The sequence below is a fragment of the Lytechinus variegatus genome, chromosome 2, assembly GCF_018143015.1.
Source record: "Lytechinus variegatus isolate NC3 chromosome 2, Lvar_3.0, whole genome shotgun sequence".
Taxonomy (NCBI): domain Eukaryota; kingdom Metazoa; phylum Echinodermata; class Echinoidea; order Temnopleuroida; family Toxopneustidae; genus Lytechinus; species Lytechinus variegatus.
Window position 1 is genome coordinate 69,640,768 of NC_054741.1, and position 23,342 is coordinate 69,664,109.

General features: G+C 35.7%; 1 protein-coding gene across 5 annotated transcripts in view; it reads right to left on the reverse strand.

Moving 5' to 3' along the window:
* Nucleotides 1–23,342, reverse strand: part of LOC121408833 (uncharacterized protein KIAA1841 homolog) — a 56,913-nt gene that overhangs the window by 2,447 nt on the left and 31,124 nt on the right. For 4 of the 5 annotated variants that reach the window (XM_041600491.1, XM_041600490.1, XM_041600489.1 and 1 more), the window contains exons 16-23: nt 22,230–22,381; nt 21,798–21,921; nt 21,243–21,333; nt 19,410–19,483; nt 3,477–3,511; nt 2,242–2,309; nt 1,586–1,677; nt 395–483 (exon numbers count right to left, since the gene is read on the reverse strand). In XM_041600491.1, coding sequence (XP_041456425.1) covers nt 395–483; nt 1,586–1,677; nt 2,242–2,309; nt 3,477–3,511; nt 19,410–19,483; nt 21,243–21,333; nt 21,798–21,921; nt 22,230–22,381 — 725 coding nt within the window. Of the gene's footprint in view, nt 1–394; nt 484–1,585; nt 1,678–2,241; nt 2,310–3,476; nt 3,512–19,409; nt 19,486–19,779; nt 19,796–21,242; nt 21,334–21,797; nt 21,922–22,229; nt 22,382–23,342 lie in introns of all 5 variants that reach the window. The other variant, XM_041600494.1, reaches the window with a different exon arrangement.

Consider the following 23,342-nt stretch of genomic DNA (forward strand, 5'->3'; position numbering starts at 1 on the left):
GCAGGTCGCCTAAGTAAATCCACCATCCAAGTTTGGTTGAAAAGCGACTAACGGTTGTGGAGTTAGGTGTCATAAGAGAGTCTTACATGTAAACTTTAACGTTGACCTGAAAATGACCTTTGACCTTACCATGTGACCTCAGACTACATTATAACATGCAGGTCCCCCAAGTCCATCTACCATCCAAGTTTGGTTGAAAAGCGACTTACGGTTGTGGAGTTACGTGTCATTACAGGTTTGTGACGGACGGACGCAGGACGGACGCCGGACGACATTTGGATCCCTAAGTCTCGCCTTCACCTCTGGTGGGCAAGACAAAAATGGTTAAACGGCTGTTTCCGACTCGCCATAGAGCAAATGTGACCATTGTATATATAGTAATATTTGTTCTTACCTTGATACAGGTTGCAGGGTTACTGGTTTGGTGACTTGTTGGCTGGCCCTGAACTGAGCATCAACTCTACTAAACATCCCTCCAGCATACTAACAAATACAAAGAATAAGGGGAATCATATCACAATATTTCTAGAGGATGTAATCTAATATAATAAGGCAAAATAAATAGCAAAAAAAAAAAAAAAAAAAAAAAAAGGCCCAATTTACACTGATTTCAAAGAGGCCAAGAAAGTATTCATCAACCAAACCTCTGGCCCCCATGAATAGATTCCCACCAAATTTTGGCTATGGATTTTTTTTTCATCATGCTCCATCGAAATATAGTACAAAATACTGAAATAACCCCCCCCCACAGTGGGCATCGTAACAGAGAGGATGGTTCGTGGTGAAATCGCGAGGCGCGATAGCGCGCTGTATCTATTCCATGAGGACGGTTCGTGGTGCGTGTGACAAAATTTATTCATAAAATGCTATCAAGAACTCACTATTCAGAGTTTTTCATTTGGAAACACATGTTGATATCCAAAGATGATAAATTCCTTGTGTGTGACTGTAGGAGCATTTATATTTATAAGGGAATTCTGGGGCTGTTCTCCAGCTGTTTGTAGGTTACACTTGACTTTATGAATGACTGCAATAAACATGTTTTTAATTCAAACTAAATATGATAACCAAATTCTTTTGTATTTAATCAAAGCAGCAGTGAATTATTCTATAACCCTTAATCATTTTTCAACATTGAAAGACTTTTCATGTTAAGCTTGTTAACCCTTTGCAGGCTGATGTTGCAATTTTGCGCATTTGTACAATTAACTGTAATAATTGTAATTATTTGCTTCATCCTCTCACTCCTCTGTATTAGAGAAGGTTATAATAACAATAGTTCTAGGATAACAGCTATATAATAATCATAAGTATTGATGGTGCAATTTAGAAATCTTCAATCAAAGAAAATACTTGAAAGTTTGCACATTGTCCTTTTGTAAGCAAAGTGGACCACACTGAATTGCCAAGACAACGATAACTGTGTGAATACACTTCATATCTAGAAAACATTTTGAACATATGCAATTTAGATGTTGGCATTGCTGGCTTTCTATAGATATTGTTGATTGGATCAATCGTAACTCATTGTAAGACAGGGCTCTTGTTTACTTGCAAAAGAACATGTTCCAATCTTTCAGATTACCTCCTTGACTTTGGTCTTATCCTGCTGCTTATCAGCCAGTGGAGTTCTCATCTTAAGAAGGTGTTGAACTAGAAAGTTACCTCTCAGTTGATCTGGTAAAGGATCATTTAATACATGTTAGCTTGCATTTAAATCAACCTTCAATGTTGAATATTAAAGATGACACAATTTATATGCAACACCATGAGTTGCATGCCTTTTTTGGGGCGTACACCATGGCCTAATTGGATCTCTTGTGCCATGAAAGAAATGTCAGTTTCTGACCTACTCATCAACCAATTCATAAAAACAATAACCACCACCACCACCACCACCATCACAATAATCATCATCATCATCACCACCATCACCATTATCATCATCATCATCATCGTCGTTATCATCATCATTGTCACTCTCATCATCATCATCACCATCATCATCACCATCACCATATCACCACCACCATCATCATCATCATCATCATCATCATCACAATCATCACTCTCATCATCATCGTCATAATCAAGTTAGCTAATTTGACACCATAATCATACAAGGAATATTACTGTCATTCGTATCATCGTCAATAGAGCATCCTCATTGTAAAAAACATGAAAAACGTTTCCACTTTTTGAAAGAAAAAATAAAGTTTTAAATTCTGCAAATAAAGTTACCTTCTTCTCTCTGTGTGTCTTGGTTATACCTCAGGGATCTAGTAGCATCCCATTTCTTACGATGTCTCCTGTTAAAACACACACACAAAAACATTTTCATATAATTCATATCAGTCAGTAATGACCCTTCTAGTCTAGAAGTTAATAGCTGCTTGATTTTAATATTATTTGTCAAATATCGAAATCTCATACCACAATATGCTATATCCATAATTTAGTTTACTATGAATTTAGTTCTAATTACTGAAGGTTTGATTAAAATGGCCCCAAAAATCTGACAAATTGACCAAATACAGATTTGCCAAATTTTCTTCCTCTGATAATCATAGAAAAAAGCCTATACAGGAGTATTTGACTAATAATCTTGCAGCCTGAAATAAGTTTTCATTAATCTAACAATACATCCTCAAAGCTTGCATTCAAATAAGATAAATAAAAGCTAGCATCATGAAATACTATATGAAGGGCAATATAAAATCTATGGATAAAACTTTTAATCAACTGCATATAAATTTATTTAGTCCCCGAATGTTTGCTTAAAGGACAAGTCCACCCCAACAAAAACTTGATTTGAATAAAAAGAGAAAAATTCAACAAGCATAACAATGAAAATTTCATCAAAATCGGATATAAAATAAGAAAGTTGTGACATTTTAAAGTTTCGCTTCATTTCACACAAAAAGTTATATTAACAAGCCAGTTACATCAAAATGAGAGTCGATGATGTCACTCACTCACTATTTATTTTGTTTTTTTTGTTCGAGATATGAAATATTTTGATTTTCTCATCATTGTCATATGAAATAAAGTTTCATTCACTCCCTGAACACGTTGAATTCCATTATTTTAACATTTTGTGCTTCAGGCAAGGAGGTCCTAATCATCAAATTCGTAAAAATCGAAATATTGTATAATTCAAACAATAAAAAACAAAAGAAATAGTGAGTGAGTGACGTCATCGACTCTCTCATTTGGATGTAATTGGCTCGTTCATATAACTATTTTTTTATAAAATAAGCAAGACTTTGAAATGTCATAATTTTGTTATTTTACATCCGATTTTGATGAAATTTTCAGCATTGTGCTTGTCTGATTTTTCTCTATTGATTCAAACCAACATTTTTCTGAGGTGGACTTGACCTTTAAATTTTTGTTATAGCATAAAACTTTTCGATTATTGAATGAGACAGAAAACTGGCAGAACAAAGAAATAAGTAAAATAATGTTATCCTTACTTGGTTGTTGCAGAATGACGAGACTTGGCAGATCCCTAGTGAGGATAAAAAATAAATGAATACAATACTGAGGTAAATGAAAGGATTGAGTTTTGTCAGACATGTACTAATGAGAAATGATTATTTATATAATTATGTGACCGACCCTTTAAAATGCCACCATCCAAAAAATGTGACCAGGGCTCAAACCTCTGCATCAATTTGTAACTTCCCCACATAGCTTGGATTACAGGCCGGCACATGCCATAACCCCCATTTCTATAGCACAGTTCTACCAATCTACATCACAGATTTTAAAAACATGTTTTTTTAATATCTGTTGCTAACCATGAAGAATATTTTCAGTTACAATAAAACATTGAAAAATCAGAATTTATGAAATTTATACTACTAAAAATGTGGGGCACCTGTTTGCATGTGATGTAACAATTTTCAAAATGTTACTCATTGATTGAAGTTCGAGTTTTTTATTCCGTTTTTATAAACATTTTTTATTTCAAATTAGATTTTGATAAATTTTCATTTTTCCTTTGCTCCATATGTTCAAATTGGTCTGTTGTTGGTGAGAAGAAAGAAATTCATGTAGGAATTATAATTATTACTATTATAGGTATTCTCTTTTTCCTATTCAAATTTCTCATTTTCATTCCAGATGTCATAGAGGCTATAAGCCTCCACATTCCAAAATACTTTAGTAAAAGAGTTATTGATAGCTGGAATAAACTCCCAGAAGAAACTTTATAATAAAAGAGTCTTAAAATTGGGTTATTAATGGGCTACAAAGCCCCCCAAACCCTGCCATACTAATATCTATCTATGTGAAGATGGAACAGTGGCGCTTCAAGGTATGATTCAGTACCAACGGACAACCAGTTACAAGACCAAAAATGATATTTTCTCCCAACTTTAAAATAAGTGATAAAGATGTCTCATGTGAATTTGCTACTAGGTCCATGGTTAGAGTAAAAACTTTTAGAGCAGAAGCAGGGAATAATCAATAAATCAGTGCCTTTCCCAGACCACAGGTCCATGCCTAGGTCAATGACCATCTGACCACCTAGTTCTCAAACATTTTTTTTCTTGGTAGAAAATGTAAATATCAAATACCAAGCCTAATTAACTTGCCCACTTTTTTCACGATATAAGCCAGGTCTTATGTAAGACTTGTACATAAATCAAGTTTTTAGTGAGTGTGATACAATGTACAGTGGTAGAGAGTATACAGCTTCTTAAAAAAAGAACTGGAAAGGCAGTAGTCTAATACAAAGACCCCAATATTGGAATCTGTGTCGAGAAAGAAGCAAGCATTGTTTTTACTTGTAAAGTTTAGGCCTATGCAGCATAGGAAACTATTTTTTATCTTCAGGGACTATTTCTTTTATTTGAAGGGCTACTTTTTTCATCAGACCATACTGCGCATGCTTGTAACTTCAGGAACTTTCCCTGAAGGATATGTTTTGGGGTGGTGTGAATGCAGGAATAATTATTGAATATTTTTAATCCTGAAAAATTTTCTTGTAATTCAACAGGGATTCTTGTGATCAAGGCAGTTTGAAACCACCCAAGGATTGTTGGAGATCTTGGGCCAATACTCAAAGCATGCCACTTGGCTGATGGTTCATGAGGCCTAGGGTCCACGAGGCTGAGGGCCCACCAGACAGAGGGTCCACAAGTTCGATTATTTTCCCACAAGGCCGAGGGTCCATGAGGATGATTTTTCTCATAGTGTATTTTTTTCTTTAATAAAAGTTTACGTTTAGCATATTCTCCAATGAAAATTAAAATAAAATCTTATTAGTTGCGGATGATAACGGACATTTGGTAAATCGAAAAATATAATTTATACTTGAGTATCATCTCATTTACAGATCATTTTAAAATGTTGCCGTTGAATCCCTTTTCAGCCACTTATTTTTAATAAAAATTTGAAACTTTAGTTTAAATTATTTTCTTACTGTTCTTCTTTCTCAGTTAAATGGGTTTTTCTTCTTGGAATATAGTTTTTGTCCCATTTCACAAAATGAAGATATAGCCTATAGACAAACATAAATCAACAAAAATGAACGAAAATTGGCCTTGCGGACCCTCTGCCTTGTGGAACCTCTGTCTCGTGAATACTTGGCCTCATTAACCCTTGGCTTTCTGGATCCTTGGCCTCGTGGGAAGACCCCAAATAGATAATAAGTGGAAATAATATATTTGGGCCAATATAAGCTTAGTTATAAACTACTATCCCACTAAATTCTAAACACAAATAATTTGATCATAATGAAATATCAAACAAGAGTTTGGTGCATCAACATCCCACAATAATTTTCAGTTGAAATTTAACCATTATGAATAACAGACTTTAGATCAAATATTTCGCTCAACATTATGTTTTATATGGTTTACCCATTCCTTTTCTGGTAATAAATTCAAACTTTGAAAACAAAAATATTTACATAAATATGATTTACACTAAACCTTTTTTTCTCTCCCTCCTTCCAAAACTTAACTATTTTCTCCCTGATTCTTCCATTCAAATGATAGGGTTTATTTGCACAGACTAATTCGCTAAAACATAAATTGTCAGCACATTTATCTTTTCTTGGATTTTATTGCTTGGGAAGATACTGGCCTTGATGCTGAACACCTTATGGATTGATATATATTGGTCCTTTCAACCATCTTACAAGAAGGATCCATGTAGGTCTGGTATTTGAGGAGAATCACCCTCAAATCAAGGTAGTCTGCAGATACAGACCCTTGGTGTTTGTATTTTACATGGTGCATAATGCAGAGTCTGAAGTGGTGAGACTAGATTCACTAGGTGGTTTCAGACCGCCTCGAAGTTCGCCAGTTCCTGGTATTCTCTGATCGGGAAATTTACCCCGATCAGAAAATACCAGGTATTTTGGTAATGTGAAAGCAAACTACGCGTAATTTCCCCGAAATAAAATACCCGCTAAATAGTAGGTACTTGGCGAAATTACGAGAACTTTCGTGGGGATTTTTCCAAGGTCGCAGGTATTTTGGCAATGTGAAAGCAAATTACGGGAACTTTTAGCCCAGCGTGTCGTTGGGCGCGGGTGGCTGCTGGGCTAGTGATTTTGAATCTCGCGCCTTGCCTGCTTATCAGACCATACTGCGCATGCTCTTTACTTCGGGAACTTATCCCGAAGGATGTGTTTCGGGGCGGTGTGAATGCAAGAATAATTAACGGGTATTTTTCAGCCTTAAAAAGTTCTCGTAATTTAACGGGGATTCTTGTGATCGAGGCGGTTTGAAACCACCTACTGTGTACTGTGGCTGTCACAGAAAGTTTAGTCTAGTCTTTACTCCAGACATGACATTATGGTTAAAGGTACAAATTTGAGTCTGTGCTTGCACACTTCATGAAAATAAAAATAAGGTACTAATATTCCTGCTCGAAGCCCATCAGTAAAACTAGTAATAAACTTCTCATAAATTTCTGGAATGGGACTATTTCTATTAGTGATTGCAATTTTTGATGCCGATTTGCATACCGACTGACCGGGATGTGCATATAGCTATTTTATGAAATCAAGCGAAATTATAAAATGTAATAACTTTCTCATTTTACATCCGGTTTTGATGAAATTTTCAGTGTTTTGCTTGTTGGATTTTTCTCTTTTTATTAAAATCGACTTTTTTCAGTGTTATGCCCGCATCTGTTGATTAACATTGATGCAACCTTCTAATGAAAGAGAATACAATTTGAGAAAATTCGGCCTTGTGAACCCTCAGCCTCACAAAAAGACCCCATATTAGCTGCGACTATGATGATTAACATCGATGAAGACAAACATCCTGATAAAAGAAAACATGATTTGAGAAAAATCGGCCTCATGGGAAGACCCCCACCAGAAAAATGCATAAAAGTATAGTTTTAGCTGGTCACAAAGGATTTGGTTAAGAAGTTCTAAAATACCAAAACAATGAGGAGAAAAATAATACCCCAGTATATTTCTAAAGAAAAAAGTGCAATATTTAGGCCTATACAAGTGAATTCCAAAATAAATCAGTCTTTTGAAAGCTACAATACTTACACTGCCTGTAATAATAACCTGGAATATAGTATTGTTAAAAATGAATCCCCTAAGAAAATGGGAATTTGATTTATGTTCATTAAACTTTGTGTTTGTCATGGTCTATAGAACAATATCATGTCACGTTTTCAGCATATAGAAGTTTACAAGAGTTTAAAGAAGACTGTCATCATGCTAGGTTGTAATATGTATTCGTATATCTGTACATATTAGATATAAGCTGCTTTTTCGTTTACATTGCATTGTCGTGTTTTATTTTTGTTGTTGTTGATTATCATTATTATTGTTAAAATTATTGATATATTTTTGTTTGTTTTTTTATTATATTGATTAAATAAAACACATAAAAAAGTGCACAAATCAATAAGAGGGGATGTAACTAGAGTATATTCACTGAACTTGTGGTATTTTCTCCACACAAAAAAAATGCCTTGATTTTTTTTTTTTTGGTGGGGGGTGTGATTACACATGATCAGCGGATTTACATAGGCATAGGCCTATACAAAAAAGCATGGAAACAGGATATTACTTTGATATTTCCCTTTAAGGGGTGGCTAGAGCAATACAGATGAGATTCGAAAGCCTCCAAAAGTGATTGAATTCTCATATAAATTTTTATTCAGTCTTATTGTAAAATGTAGGCCTATTATACCCCTTTCATAAACCCAATTACTATGAATTAGGCGGCTAATAGCAGCATAATTTGGTCGTAAAATTGGAGGACAAGAGTTATCCGCATTACTCTGATGCTGCTATTATCCGCATAATAGCGGCATCGGGATAAGATTTTGAGTTTATGAACGCATTTCCAAATAATGCGGATAATTGCCATGGTGCGGTCACAAGGTCACCCTTTTCCAACACAACCGCATCGGAGGGGGCGTGTCCAGTTGTCATGATGATTATCCGCCTTTTTCAGGACGAGCGCTCGTAAAAATAATGCGGCTTATTTTCGGAGTTTGTGAACGCAATTTTTATTAAATTATCCGCATTACTCTTAGGCTGCTAATTGGAGGATAGGTTTATGAAAAGGGTATTAGTGCACCCCTCTCCCTCTATTTTGTAATGAGAATCTTGTTTTCTAAAAATATGGTTTATATCTATCACTCTCTTGTTAAGTATTGTAAACATTGTGAGACAAGGTTCTTTCAACTTTGACCCCATTTTCTCTCTAATCCTCTGTACATTTCAACACTTCATTCATTTTTATGACTAGATTAAGGAGAAAAAAAATATATGTTGTGCAAATGTGACCTTCAAGTGCTATTAGCAGCTATTACTCTGGAATCATCTGGACAAAAGGGGTCTGTAGGTGGTTTCAGACCGCCTCGAAGTTCGCCAGTTCCAGGTATTCTCTGATCGGGAAATTTACCCCGATCAGAAAATACCAGGTATTTTGGTAATGTGAAAGCAAACTACGCGTAATTTCCCCGAAAGAAAATACCCGCTAAATAGTGGGTACTTGGCGAAATTACGAGAACTTTCGTGGGGATTTTTCCAAGGTCGCAGGTATTTTGGCGATGTGAAAGCAAATTACGGGAACTTTTAGCCCAGCGTGTCGTTGGGCGCGGCGGCGTGGGTGGCTGCTGGGCTAGTGATTTTGAATCTCGCGCCTTTCCTGCTTATCAGACCATACTGCGCATGCTCGTAACTTCGGGAACTTATCCCGAAGGATGTGTTTCGGGGCGGTGTGAATGCAGGAATAATTAACGGGTATTTTTTAGCCTTAAAAAGTTCTCGTAATTTAACGGGGATTCTTGTGATCGAGGCGGTTTGAAACCGCCTACTGTGTGTGTTCTCCTTGGGTGGGGGTATATTGGCAGAGTATATTTCAATAATAATAATAGTAGATGCTTATATAGCGCATAATATTCTACAGAATCTCTATGCGCTTTACAAAGGAGGTAATGAAGTCTAATACAGGTATACTTAGAATAAAATACATAAATACTAAATGAAAGATTAACAAAACATTGCAACATACCTATCCTAAACCAACTGATCTAACATGAGAACAAGTATGTTTTTAAAGATTTAAGAAAGGTGGAAGTACATGTGATGGCCCTCAGATTATTAGGCAGTTTATTCCATAGTACAGGTGCTGCTAACTGAAAGGCACGATCACCAAACGAACATGTTTTAGATGCTGGTACAGTTAATAAATTCTGGCTAGAAGAACGGAGATTCCTTTGTGGGACATATTCAGTAATCAGATTATATAGGTACAATGGGGACTTACTAATGTTTTATGACATATCGCTATTATCTTGAAAACAATCCTCTTCTGTACAGGCAACCAATGCAAGTGCGACAACAAGGGCGCAATGGGATCTTTACCTTTAGCACGCATGATAAGTCTGGCTGCGCTGTTTTGCACTATTTGTATCTTTCTTATATCTTTTTCAGGCAGGCCATATAAAAGTGAATTGCAAAAGTCAATTCTGGAAGAAACAAAAGCGTGAATCAACATTTCAGTGGTCTTTTTACACAAATAATTCCGAATTTTTGCAATTCTTCTCAGTGAACACATTGCAGATTGAGTCATAATCCTAACATGTTCTTTTAATTGAAGGTGTTGATCCATGTGAACGCCCAGGTTGCGCGCTTTGGTTGTCTCATGTACATCTACCCCATCTATTTCAATACAAGTGGGTACTTGACTTCAAGATTAGGTTACAATCATATTAAATAAATAATCTTTATTTGAAATCCCATGATCTTAAACTATAGTTTTACCTGGTTCATATAAATGATGCAGCTATTTTATGAAGAGGCATATTCATGCCTATATTTTGTTCCTATAGTTTTACCAATTATTTTGCAGATCTAGACAAATACTGCAATAATATTGCAATAAGTTAACTCAAACCCTGTTTAAAATACATTATTACAAATGTTGGCATTTTTAGACAGTTCTGACAGACCCCTGTCCATACTGCCCATGAAGGCCTATATGAATGGGGGTTTTGGAAATTAACATACATGTATATTGGAATATATGATACACCAGAATATTGCTGCACAATATGGCTCTCTAATGGGAATATCATACTTGGACATTTTACAGGTTATGGCAAGCCATTTTCTTAATCCTGTTTCTTGAATTTGATCTTTTTTATTGTTGATATACAGAACATCAGCATATTCTAATGCTACGGTCACAAATACCTTTACGGATATGTACAAACAATTTCTTACCATTTATTGCTGAGCATAAAAATCATTTCAGGGTTCCTAGTTATTCAAGAAAACAAAATTCCCTAACTTTTCCCTGATGAGGTTCAAAAATTCCCTGATAATTATTCAAACCAATTTTCAGTTTTGCATGTTTTGACCTCCTTTCTCACCTTATACAGAAAGAGGTTGATTCAAAGCAATCCTAGTACATATTAGGTCCATGGTCTGACTGACTTCCATGCTTTCGACTTTTGGGACGATTAAAATTTTCTGATTTTTCCTCACTTGAGGCGTTTTCCCTGATTTGAGGTATCATTTATCAAATTCCTTGATTTTTTTCCCTGACTGGAAAAAGTAAAAATAATTTTCCCTGATTTCCTTGATGGGCTAGGAACCCTGCATTTGTATAATGATTGTATAGGTATTTGCCCGGGGGGGGGGGGGGGCTAAGTATATAATGCATAGTGGGTATGTGCCATGAAGGGGACCCCTGTTTTCACACTCAAAGTTGTGTTCCAAGGCACAGTATTTTTGTCTTTAGACACCCGGAAAAGAACAAAGAAAGCCGCTCCAAAGCATAGCATTTTGAATGAATGAATGAATGAATGAATTTATTATCCAATGCAATGATAATACCAATTTTACAAGTTTACAGACAATAATTTATGAATACATAGAAAAGCAAGGATAATAGGAACCAGAAAATAGCATTTTCTTCTTATTGAGAAAAAAGAAAGTTATCTGCTCCAAAGCTTCGCATATTTTCTGTTACGCCGTTCCGGTTGCATTGATCTGCTACTATGAGCTGCAATTTTGGTGAAAAGCGGCCACAGAACGCTGTCCGACCATCGACTCTGCGCTAGCACCCCCTCTGTGCCGGGCAAGCTGCATGCACGTATGCCCATTTCATTGGGATACACACACAGGTGACCCGTTCCAAGGACCCCCGTTTTCACAAACATTTGTAGTTCCAAAGCCGAAGCCTGTTCCGTCGACCCTCCTTTTTACAATAAGCCCACTCCAAGGCCCCCAGTTTTTGTCTCGCCCGCGGCACACACCTATTACTTTTTTGGTCGAGTACCCCCCCCCGGGGGTATTTGTAACCATAGCATATGCTAAGGTTCCAGGTGTGAACGCTTCTTATTCTCTTTGACCTGTATAGTACCAATTCTGTCTATAATCTATATTTAGTAGGTGCCCTAACAATAATTCTTCAAGTATGAACACACACAGTATCAAATTTCATTCATTTACCACAAAACTGATAAATGTAGAATTAGTGCTGCAGCCGAACCGCCGAACCGAACGGAAGTTCGCCGAACTTGGCACTTCCGAACCGGACCGAACCGAACTCAAAGGCCTGGTTCGGAAGTTCGGTAAAAAAAAAGTATGTTTGTATGCAATGCGTGAATGCGATGACTACATAGATTTAAGTATAAAATTAACAAAATATATATTGGTTAGTGATTGTGCACAAAGAGAATTCCACTCAATATATTTTTAAAATCCACTATGATAGCTCCCATCTCGTCTTTGATTGAACTGTTATCAACTTAAGAATATTTTATTGACATAAATATATTTTTTCTTGATAAAATGAGGGGGCATTTTGAAGCTAAACTCGGTATAAAAGTGTGGTGTAATTACGTATTGCCGTAATCGATCGTGATCGTAATCGGACCTAATCATTTTGTATTTAATAAAGAAAAAGAAGCAGACATAAATTTATTCCTCGTAAATGACAAAGTATGACAGTTTTGATCATTTTCATTTTTTTTTATAAACATGAATAGGCCTGGGAGTAAACATCGATTGATCGAATGGTTCGATTGGCATGCCGCCAATCACCAATCGATTAGCAAAATTTACACTAATCGAATGTTCGGCAGATCCCGATTATGACGTTGGGATAACTCTAATACCCAAGTAATAATAAAATGACAAGAAAACAATGATGACAGCTGTTTTTTACAGGTTTAAAAATTATGTTACCGAGGTAATGTTTCAAAAATTATCAATGATTGTATCACATTCACAGTTACATACCAACATGATAGCGCTCCGAAAAAAATGTTAATCCCACCCGACCTTGCCCTCATAGACAAAATAAGTCATTGTGTGCGTGCACAATAATAAGTAAACACATAACCAGCTCACTTGAGCTGATTGGACCTTCGGATAGCCAATGAAACTTTGGGAAACAAAGAAGCGGAAGGCATGTGGTTCCCTTATCAGGAAAGGTCATGACTTCAGAAATAAATTGACCCCTCCCCATCTGTGTGTGTGTGTGTGCGTGTGAGGGAAAGAGAGAGGGAAGGATAGGGGGTGGGAGCCGGAGAATTTCTTTCATGTTTCAGAACAATGCAACCTTTTTTATATCCCCCTCAACCAATGAAAACTATACATTCCAACACGCGCCCGCCTTCACCAGTACTTTCTCGACTAGTCTCCAAAAATAGACCCAGTTATACATGTAGGTTCAAATGATAAAAAATCGTAATTTTGAAAGGTATTTCAAATGAAATATTTTTTTTTAATACATGTGTAGCATCGTGGCCCGGGCAGTGCCACAAGTGGAGGCGGGGACATGGTGTGGGCAAGGGATGAAATTTTTCAAGTGAAATGCTCCACCTGGGCTCAGTCTCAAAGAATATACTTCATGAATGAGTTGTTTACGTCTTTGGACTCGGCGGGGCTGATTCATTTATATGCAGGGGTGTGGCACTTGGAGGGATGCATGCATAATACCAGGGTACCAGTATTGATTTAGGAAAGATTTTCATTGGAACAATAAACTGAAAGATTTAATCTCATTTCATGAAGTTTCTTTTGATATAAAAAATCATGGAGAAGGGGGGAAAGGGCCTCATTTATGCTAAACATGTGACTTTGATGGAGATTTCTTCATGGGGGGGTCACCATAAAGTAGGTCAACTATTGTGACTTAAAAGACGTGATTCCCGACGAACAATCGAATCATTCAATTATTTTTCCAGGAAATAATCGAATGGTAATAATGACAATCGTCCCAGGCCTAAACATGAATATATTTTTTCCTTATAAAATGTGGGGACATTTTAAGCTTAACTCAGTTAAAAAGTGTAGTTGAATTACGTATTGCTGTAATCGGATGTACATTTAATTGAAAAGACATAAATTAATTCCTTGTGACTGACAAAGTAATGGTAAAGTATATATATTCCACCTTCTGAAATTTCCATATCAATATAAAAGATAAATAAATAAGAGATGAAGGAATGAGGGTGGAAAAAACAAAAAAGATAAAAATTCAAACCAAATCAACGCATGTTCCCTGATCGATGTTCCGGAAATGGTTGGTAAGGAAAGTTGAAACAGGAAGTCCAAACAACCTGGTCTCATACAGGTAAAATTCATATTCCAAACTTGAAACGTTTTTCCATTGTCAATATTTTCTTAAAAGTGGTTTAATCTGGCCAATTACTGAAAATGAAATGATAAATTATCAGTTCCGTCTTAGTTCTGACGATCAACGCCGAGTGATTTCACAACACTAAAATACGCAGTACAGTCCCATGTACTAATTTTCGTGTTAGAAATATGTTTGAAGTCACGTAGCGTCGATCTTTCTGGACCAAGAATGGACTGATATTTTATCTTTTTAAAGTAATTCATTGACCAGATTTTACCACTTTTCAGAAAATAGGGACTTTCTAAAACACTCATATTCTTTGGAATGTGAATTTTACCGGTATAATAACAGTTGAGTGGAGGTTGTTTGTCTATTTCGACATTCCCGATCAACACTTTCCAATTTGAGAAGCTGCGTTGGCAATGACATCGTAATCGATCATGATCATAGCTACATGAAATAATCGTGAAAAAAATATTCTGATCTTTGTAATTCTGATTCTGTCCTGATTCTCTCGTTATCAATATTTTTTTCTTTTGATTTTTTTTATTTTCATTTTAAAAATGAAAGTAGAAATGACTTATTTTTTGTTTATTAAAACAAAAGAAAGTTCAACAATTATCTTAACTATTCTTTTTAGAAACAAAATTTATTATTAATACATGACAGTTCATCCACGAGATTACTTGTTTGTAGGTCGGCGATCTTTATTTTTTACTATGTTAAATTTAATTTGGCATTTATTGCCGAACCGAACCAAAGTTCGGAAAAAAATTGCCGAACCCTGCCGAACCGAACCCGAACATGCCGCCTGACTTGCAGCACTATGTAGAATACACTACACCTATTCCCCCCTCCCATTGAGCAACGAAACTGGCTTGATGTGTTCCAGATGCCACACCTATGAATGAAAGTGAGATTTACCAGGCAGACATGTTCACACAGTGTGGTTTCAAACTTTCAACAAGTCAGGGAGTTGGGTGTACTCACTGAACAAGTCAAGCCAAAACAAAAGCCAGTTGTTTGGAATGAAGAGAGAACAAATCAAACAACCATTATACTTTATCAAACTTTGAAGGGAAATAATGGAAAAGAAAATCTGTGAGAATATGCACAACACCAGTGGTGTTGGTCCGAGGGGGGGGGGGCACCCACATACACTGGTGGAACGGAGACGTGCTGATTTGATGCTCCCCCTTTCTGACCTAATTCTCAGTTCTCTAGATACCATGAATGACTAAAGTTCAGTTCTTGATTTTGTTATGGTGATTCTGATATTGGCAAAGTTGTTTTAAAGTGATTGGTTTTGTGGTATTAAACTCTCCATACTTTTCGTCCTCCCACCCCCCCCCCCAAAAAAAAAAAAAAAATCATATTTTACCATTATCTCTAAGAAGCAGCTTTTCTTCTTTTAAGAGCTTAACCTATGATTATGATCCAACAAAGGTGTATTAAACAAATAGACGAGCAGCATCTTTGGAGAAAACTGAGACTAGCACATCAATGATGTGGAGCTCATCCGGCATCTCGCAACAAAATTTAGCACAATTTTAATTTCAGCCCAGATGACACTGTAGTGAATTATATTGGTGACATTGATGAAGAAATTACATAGAAGCATTTTTTGTGATCTATGAATAGATTTCATATGAATTAAGTATTAATATAAATTATCTAGTCAAAGTTTCTTAACTCTGTGTAGAACCTTGGTGAACCTAATGTAGCTTTCAGATGAAACAAAAATAACCAAAATCAATCAACAAATGAACAAGTAATTTTTGTGAGTTTTGAAAATATATGAATAAATTAGCATATTTAATGAGTTTCAAAATTCTCTGTTGAAATTTTGTATCACCACCTTGAGCTATCATATAAAGCAAACAAAATTGAAATTGATCAACAAATGAAGAAGAAAAAACATTTTTTGTGATTTATGAATAAATATTGCATAAATTACAATAAATAATTTTCCAGACAAAATTTCAAAATTTTGTGTACAAGTTTGGTGAACCTCCTGCAGCTCTACCAGATGGAAGAAAAAAAATCAAAATCTGTCAACAAATAAAGAAGAAGAGGCATTTTCTGTGATTCATGAATACATTTTGCATAAATTAGCATGAATAATTTTCTACTGAAAAAAATTCAAAATTCTGTGTAGAAGTTTGGTGGGCCTCATGAAGTTCTACCAGATGGAAGAAGAAAAAAAGTAAAAATTGGTCAACAATTAAAGAAGAAAAAGCATTTTATGTGAATTTTTAAAAATATGAATAAATTAATTTCACATAAATTAGCATAAAAATTGTTCTAGTCAAAATTTTAAAATTCTGTGTAGAAGATTAGTGTACCTTATGAAGCTCTACCAGATGGAAGAAAAAAAATCAAAATCGGTCAACAAATAAAGAAGAAGCATTTTATGTGAATTTTTAAAAATATGCATAAATTAGCATATTTAATGAATTTCAAAATTCTGTGGAGAAGTTTTGAATCACCCACCTAGTGCTATCATATAAAGCAAACAGAATTGAAATTGGACTTGAAATGGCAAAGTAGTAGCATTTTGAAATTGTGGACGGACGCCACGCCACGGCATAAGCTCATCTTGCCCTTCGGGCCGGATGAGCTAAAAATATGAAGTTTTGTGTAGATAACATATATCATTATTTTGTACCTACTACTTAACCTGTAACATTATGAGGGAACATTGCTAGTGAGAATAACCAATAAACCATAGTAAGTAAATTGAGACTTGTCAAACTTTAAAACATTACTGACTACCAAGAGAGGGTGCTATTATATATATACACAGTTGTACTCAAAAACCTCAGTGAACCTCACCATAAAATGAACTCCTTCATACTAAGTGTCAAATGTAGACAACACTCCAATGCTTGGCGAGCACAGAGAAAAAAAAATGTTGAATGTAATATCTTATTACCCAACTTCACAAATAAATATCTGAAAAATAGCAGAACTTGAACACTTTAGATATGTTAATTTTCTGGATGGAGTTTACTGTGAAATCGAATTCAAATTTTCAAAAAGAATCAATTGATAAAAAAATAATCAAAGGCCATTACTCTTTAACTAAATTGGAATGAATGTTAGATTAGATGATGCTCCAGCAAGTTTCATATCATTGGACCAATTAGCTTTAGATTGGCTTTAGGTGCAATAGCTTTATGAAGATTCTGCATGTACTATGTACAATACAATTGGATTTACTATGGAAATTATCCATGAAAGTTTTTCTGGTTTTACTGCAGGAAGCATGATATCAAATTTCACTGATAATGACAAGAAACTAGTTTTATAGATATAAATATTTCCAATTCAATATGAGATGTGTCTTAGCAGTTATCAACATTAATTTCAACAGAGATAAGGTGACATTGCCCAACTTCAAAGAAGCTCCGCTCAATTGTTCTCCTTCCCATAACACCTTTGCATTAATCTCCTTAAAATTAAAAACTTTCAATTTTTCATTTCATTTCCATCTATTTTTCTTTTTTCAATTTCTTCTTAATTAATTATAGTATTCATTCATTCATTCAATTTATTTATTTATTTTATTTATTTATATATTTATTCATTTATTCATTCATTTGTTTATTTATTTATTCAGGGAATAATTTTGCTTTACAAATTTGAATAGCATTTTGGTCATAAAAGAAAAGCTCTCGACTATCAATGTACAGTCCTATGTCAAAATATGCTAGACAAAAGGCTTTATGCATAGCAGTCTTTCAAAATTGTGAAGCGAATTGTAATCTGATACCAGGAAAATTATTCCATTATTCATTTTATGGGGGAGGGATTTCCTAGCCACTTGCAGTATAAATCCAATTCGATATAAATCCAAGATCATCTAACATCACTCCCACATGCTATCCCCATTCACTCAGTAAACTCTCAAATCATGTATTACATTACAATTTTGTCTATTATAGAGGCTGTCACACCTGGGCCCCGTAACACAAAGCTTAGCAATCAATCGTAGAACACTTTTCTATGATTGATAGCATTGACTACAATGTACAATCAATCATAAAAATCAATTGTACGACTAATCGTCAACGTTTATGTTATGGGACCCTGGACAATGTGCACGCTCATGATGTATGTACAGCAATCACTTTTATAATATAATCCTAAGAATCATCATATGACAACACAAAATGAGTTCTTGATATCAACAATTTAATTCTTGAGATAAAACAAGTGGACTTCCTCTGACAGTCTCACATACATTATGCAATTTACTATAGAAGCAGTGCTGACTTTGAACGAACTAAAATGAATAATAATTTTATAAAAGAGAGACGAAACTATTCATTTCATAACAAAATTGGTTGACCTCAAATGGCCTCTGACAATGACCTTTAAACTTGTTATTCCTTTTATATCATGAATGGATATAATAAATTACTCCTATGACAAAATATCATCTTTTTAAAGTTTTTGACCTCCTGACCATTATCCAATGACCTACAAAGTTTGCTCACAGAATAGCCGATACTTGATCCTCCTTATATACAAGCTTCATGGAACATGAAAAGAAATATGGATCACTAAATTTTCAAAATCTTTCTATTCTTCAATTCAAAGTAAATTCACAAATTAAGCTGAAATTGTACCATCCAATTAGCTTCAATAGTCTATTTCAAAGAAAGCTTCATCTGCTAATCAATATGTCAATTCACAAACCTATGGGTCAACAATCAAATCCAATCAATTTCTATCTATCAATCAAACACACACACACAAGAAAAGAAATGCAAAGGATTGAAACCAGCATGAAAAAATTCAATAATTCAATCCATAAAAAAGCAAATCAGAAGAAAAAAAATCATTGTTACCAACTGACCGATCAATCCATTAACTGATTAACCAATCAATTAACTGACTAGCCAATGAATCAATCAATCAATACACTGATCAACTTAGAGACAAATATATTGATGTGATGAAAAAAGTGAACAAATAAAGGATAAAAAGAAGTCACTAACTCAATCATTAATCAACAAATGTAAAATCAAATTGAACTAGCCCTATTTTTCATTTAACAATCATTCAAATATTTCATCAATCAATGGTTTCAATTATCTATCCATTCATTCACCCATTCTTTCAAACACCTATTCATTCATTTAATAATTAACTCAATCAATCATTGTCAATAATGAATAAATTCAAGTACATACATTCATTTATCCATACATCTGCCTGTAATTTTTATTCATCCTTTCATCCATTCCTCTATCTAAATATTCGTTCATCCATCCATCAAATTGGATACCCAATTGTATGGCTTACCTGTTTTTCTCTCCCAACTGTACTCTTGCTTGACTGTTTTCTACTAATAGGCACCTTTCTATATGACCCTCTTCCTACAAGGTCAACAGGGAGATAGGAAACAGATTGTAAACACTCCATTACACCACATTCACATTAAAACATGAAAAGAGTTCGTTATAACAAAAAGTGGACATTTCTGCCCCCTCCCTCCCTCCCGACCTTATCCTACATGTACATCTCACTGCTGGTTTGTTAAAACCTCATCATATCACCTCATCAGATCACTCTGAAAAAAAAAAGATTAACGACTACCAGAACTAATTCCTAATCTTGCATATGGTCTGTTCTTATCGCCCCTCTACCACATCACCTTATTCTATATCACAATTTGGTCTGTTCCTCATCTTTGCTCTGCGATCCCATTCAATCAAGGAGGATTGCACCCCCCCCCCATCAATCTATTCATTATCTCAATCTGGTTTGTTCCTAACTGTGCTGTGCTATTCCAGTCATTCAAGGAGGATTGCATCCCCCCCATCATTAATCTATTCTCAGACCTGCCAACATTTGAAAATGGAAAAAAGGAGTCCACGAATCGCGCGGAAAGCCGAACTCCCAACGGCGGGGGTCAAGGGGCTGGAAGCTGGAGGACATTTAGGAAATTTCACCTTAAAAACAAGCCTTCTGGAGCCCTTCTTGAGCTTTTTATGCCTTGTCCTTTCTCTGGAGCCTTTCATAAGTGGCTTTTTTGGCACCATGTATTACCTCTCTTGAGTAAGTACAAGTATGGCATAGTTTCTTTCTACTCTCCATAGCCAATTTATGTACCATCAGAGAACTTAATGTTCTTGTGCTCAGGCTTGCTCTCTGCTTAGTTTTGTTCTTTACCACGATGGAAAATACTCTTTCACAGTCACTGTTGCTATGAAAAATTAGCAGAACTGTTTTCATTGTTTTGCATAGGATTAGGAGGAAGTCTCTGTGTGCCTTTAACAGACTAAAAAAAAATACAGCAGGGGTCTAAAAGTTTGCAAGAATCGGCACTGAAACGGCAGACTTGTAAAATCCAAAGCATTTAGCTCACTAAGCACAAATAAAAATATCAGGACAAAATATTAGTTTAAAATGTTACCGTTTCTAAACCCTCAGCTGGCGAAACAATCCATTTCCCACACGGTATTCCAGAACGGTAGTAGTATAGTAGCGGAGGCACGCAAGCGCTGCATCGTATGCATAGAGTTACATTTGCACTACACGCGCTATGAATCCTCGCGATCGCGGGCGAACTGTCCAATGTCAATACACACGATCGCTGTCGGATAAATAGCGCGCTGGCCGTGGCTTGTTGCGCTTCGTATATGCACACACGGAGCACAGGCCCATCACGCGTTCTTATCCATTGAACTCTGAACTCCACGTACGCGCGCGTAGTGCATGCGTTTAATTAACGTTACGCACGGTATATAGGTACGATCCGACACACGTGCGTACGTAGGTAAATGTAACATTGAGAGGACTCAGAGAGAGAGAGAGAAAGAGAGCCGTAGGCAGACGGAAAGTGCATCATTTCCCAAAGAAAAAAGAAAATCATCTGAAATACAAAGAAAACGGAGTTCTCCATTTTGGGGCCGCTATAAATTCTGAAAAACGGAGAAACTCCGGAAAACCCGGAGAAGTTGGCAGGCCTGTATTCTATGTCTCAATCTGGTATGTTCCTCATCTGTGCTGTGCTATTAATTCATTCAAGGATTGCACCCCCCCCCATCAATCTATAAGATTGTCATCTGTACTATCCTATTCATTCAAGGACTGCACCCCCCCCTTACCACACCATCTTATTCTATTTCTCACCTTTGGTCTGTTCCTCATCATCACCAACTTCATCATCAGAGCTATCCCAATCATCGGTCGAGGATGCTACTGGCTCTGGCTGGGCCTCAATCTATTACATAACAAATCAATTGTAAAATGATTTTCCAACAAATCTGTGCATAGTTCAACTCCCCCCACCAATAAGGCATACATTGATATTCAAATTTGTGAAAACTTTGATTATGAGAACGATCTGATAATTAGTCTACCTGCTAGTAGACCAAGTGGATTCAAATCCTGGCAACTGATTCACAGAGCTATAAAGATCACATTTTGGAAATGAGCAAATTAAAAATTAAGAGCAAACACAATACAAATGATTTTCATCCAATGAAAACTTTGTCATCGAAGGCTTACTGATAATCCTTGTTCTGCTTAGGGTCTTTGTACAATCTGGGCAAGGTCTTAAGTTCATGTTAATCTCACTATGATGCATACAGCATAAGCGAACAAATTATACAAGGGACATATATGCAATTGTTAAAAAATGCTTTCCAGGTCGCTTGAAAATAAAATAAATCTAAGTAGACTAACGTGCTTGGCAAAGGGCATGTTGTCATCGGGAAAAATGTCATGGAGATGACCTTTGACCCCCAGACCTTCGTCAAGAACTCCACTCAAGACTTCATCAGCACCGAAAACATTGGCATCAGACCATCTGAAAAAATGATAAGAAAAGCAACATTAACAGAAAAACTCAACAAATACTAAACGTAAACTAGTTTATTATTGATGATTACCTTAATAATAATAATAATAATGTCATATCTTACCTAGGGTAGCCACTTCAGTTCCGAAAACTGTTCTTCCAGTGGGCTCTGGTTAACATGATAATGTTACATTTACCCCTACTCTAAGATAAAGCTTGAAGATATATAGACAAAACAAAAAAAATGCGAGCAAGAGTTGCGCCCAAAGCAAGAAGGTTCATGAGGACTCGACTAATACCATCATTAAATTACTTACTTCTCTGCTGTAACTAGAGTAGCTCCTGCACAAATGACATCTTTTCTGTCTAGGAGTGTATCTAAGATGCTGGTTTCTGAGTCATGTTTGGCGGAATCTGACTTGTCAAGTCCCGAGAAGAAGGTCACTAAATGATCCTTAACTTGGCAACCCTGAAAGTCAAAGGTCAAAGCATTGGATGATAATTAAATGTATGAATGGGCATCTTCTGGGAATATCAACAAGAAATTTTAAGGATGGATTTGAAAGTGTATTCAAGGCTTAACATGATTTGAACAAATATAGTAATAGGACAAACAAAACACTCAGGCCCTTATTCTGAAGTCGGGTATAATTCAAACTATGGTCTTAAATTGTGGTTTAACTATGGATTGCCAATTGTGACATAAATTTCTGTCAGTAGAGGTTCATAGTATCATTTGACTGTCAAAGCATTCTTAGCTGTCTGGGAAGGATAAATAAGATAATTGTCTTCACCATTAAAGAATTAGGAAAGAGCCAAGTGAACATACCAAACATACCACAGGAACAAATTTTGACATGTTTGGCTTCCCATAATTTTAGCACAGAATTAGACCAAGTTAAACCCAAGTTCAGAATACAGGCCAAAGTGTTCACAATTACAACAAAGCCTGAAATTAAATTGAAATTAACGAGTAGGAAATTAAATAAAGCTAATGGAATTGGAAGTTATAAACTTATTCAGCCAAGCTTAATTTGAGACCAAGTGTTTTTGATGGACATATCAAAGGTCGGTCCCCAGGCACAATTATATCTCATTGACACATGTTTGTAAGAATGCAATGACAATCATGCACATAACATAGCCCCTCTGGCCCTTCAAATTCTGTCTCACGCATTGTAACACATTTGAGGGACACAATATTTTGGAGGGGTCCAAACCTGAGCACAAACAATTGGGCCTGGAAATGGTATTGAATGTAATCCAGCTAGATACGCCACTGTTCTACCGTGCTACTGTAATTCCACTCTCCTAATTCTTGACATTGTTTCTATCAATCTCACATGTCACCAACCATACTGATGCTACATTTTGACCATGCCTTCAATGGTACGTTTATCAAATGGAACATAATACATTGTTAGCTCTCC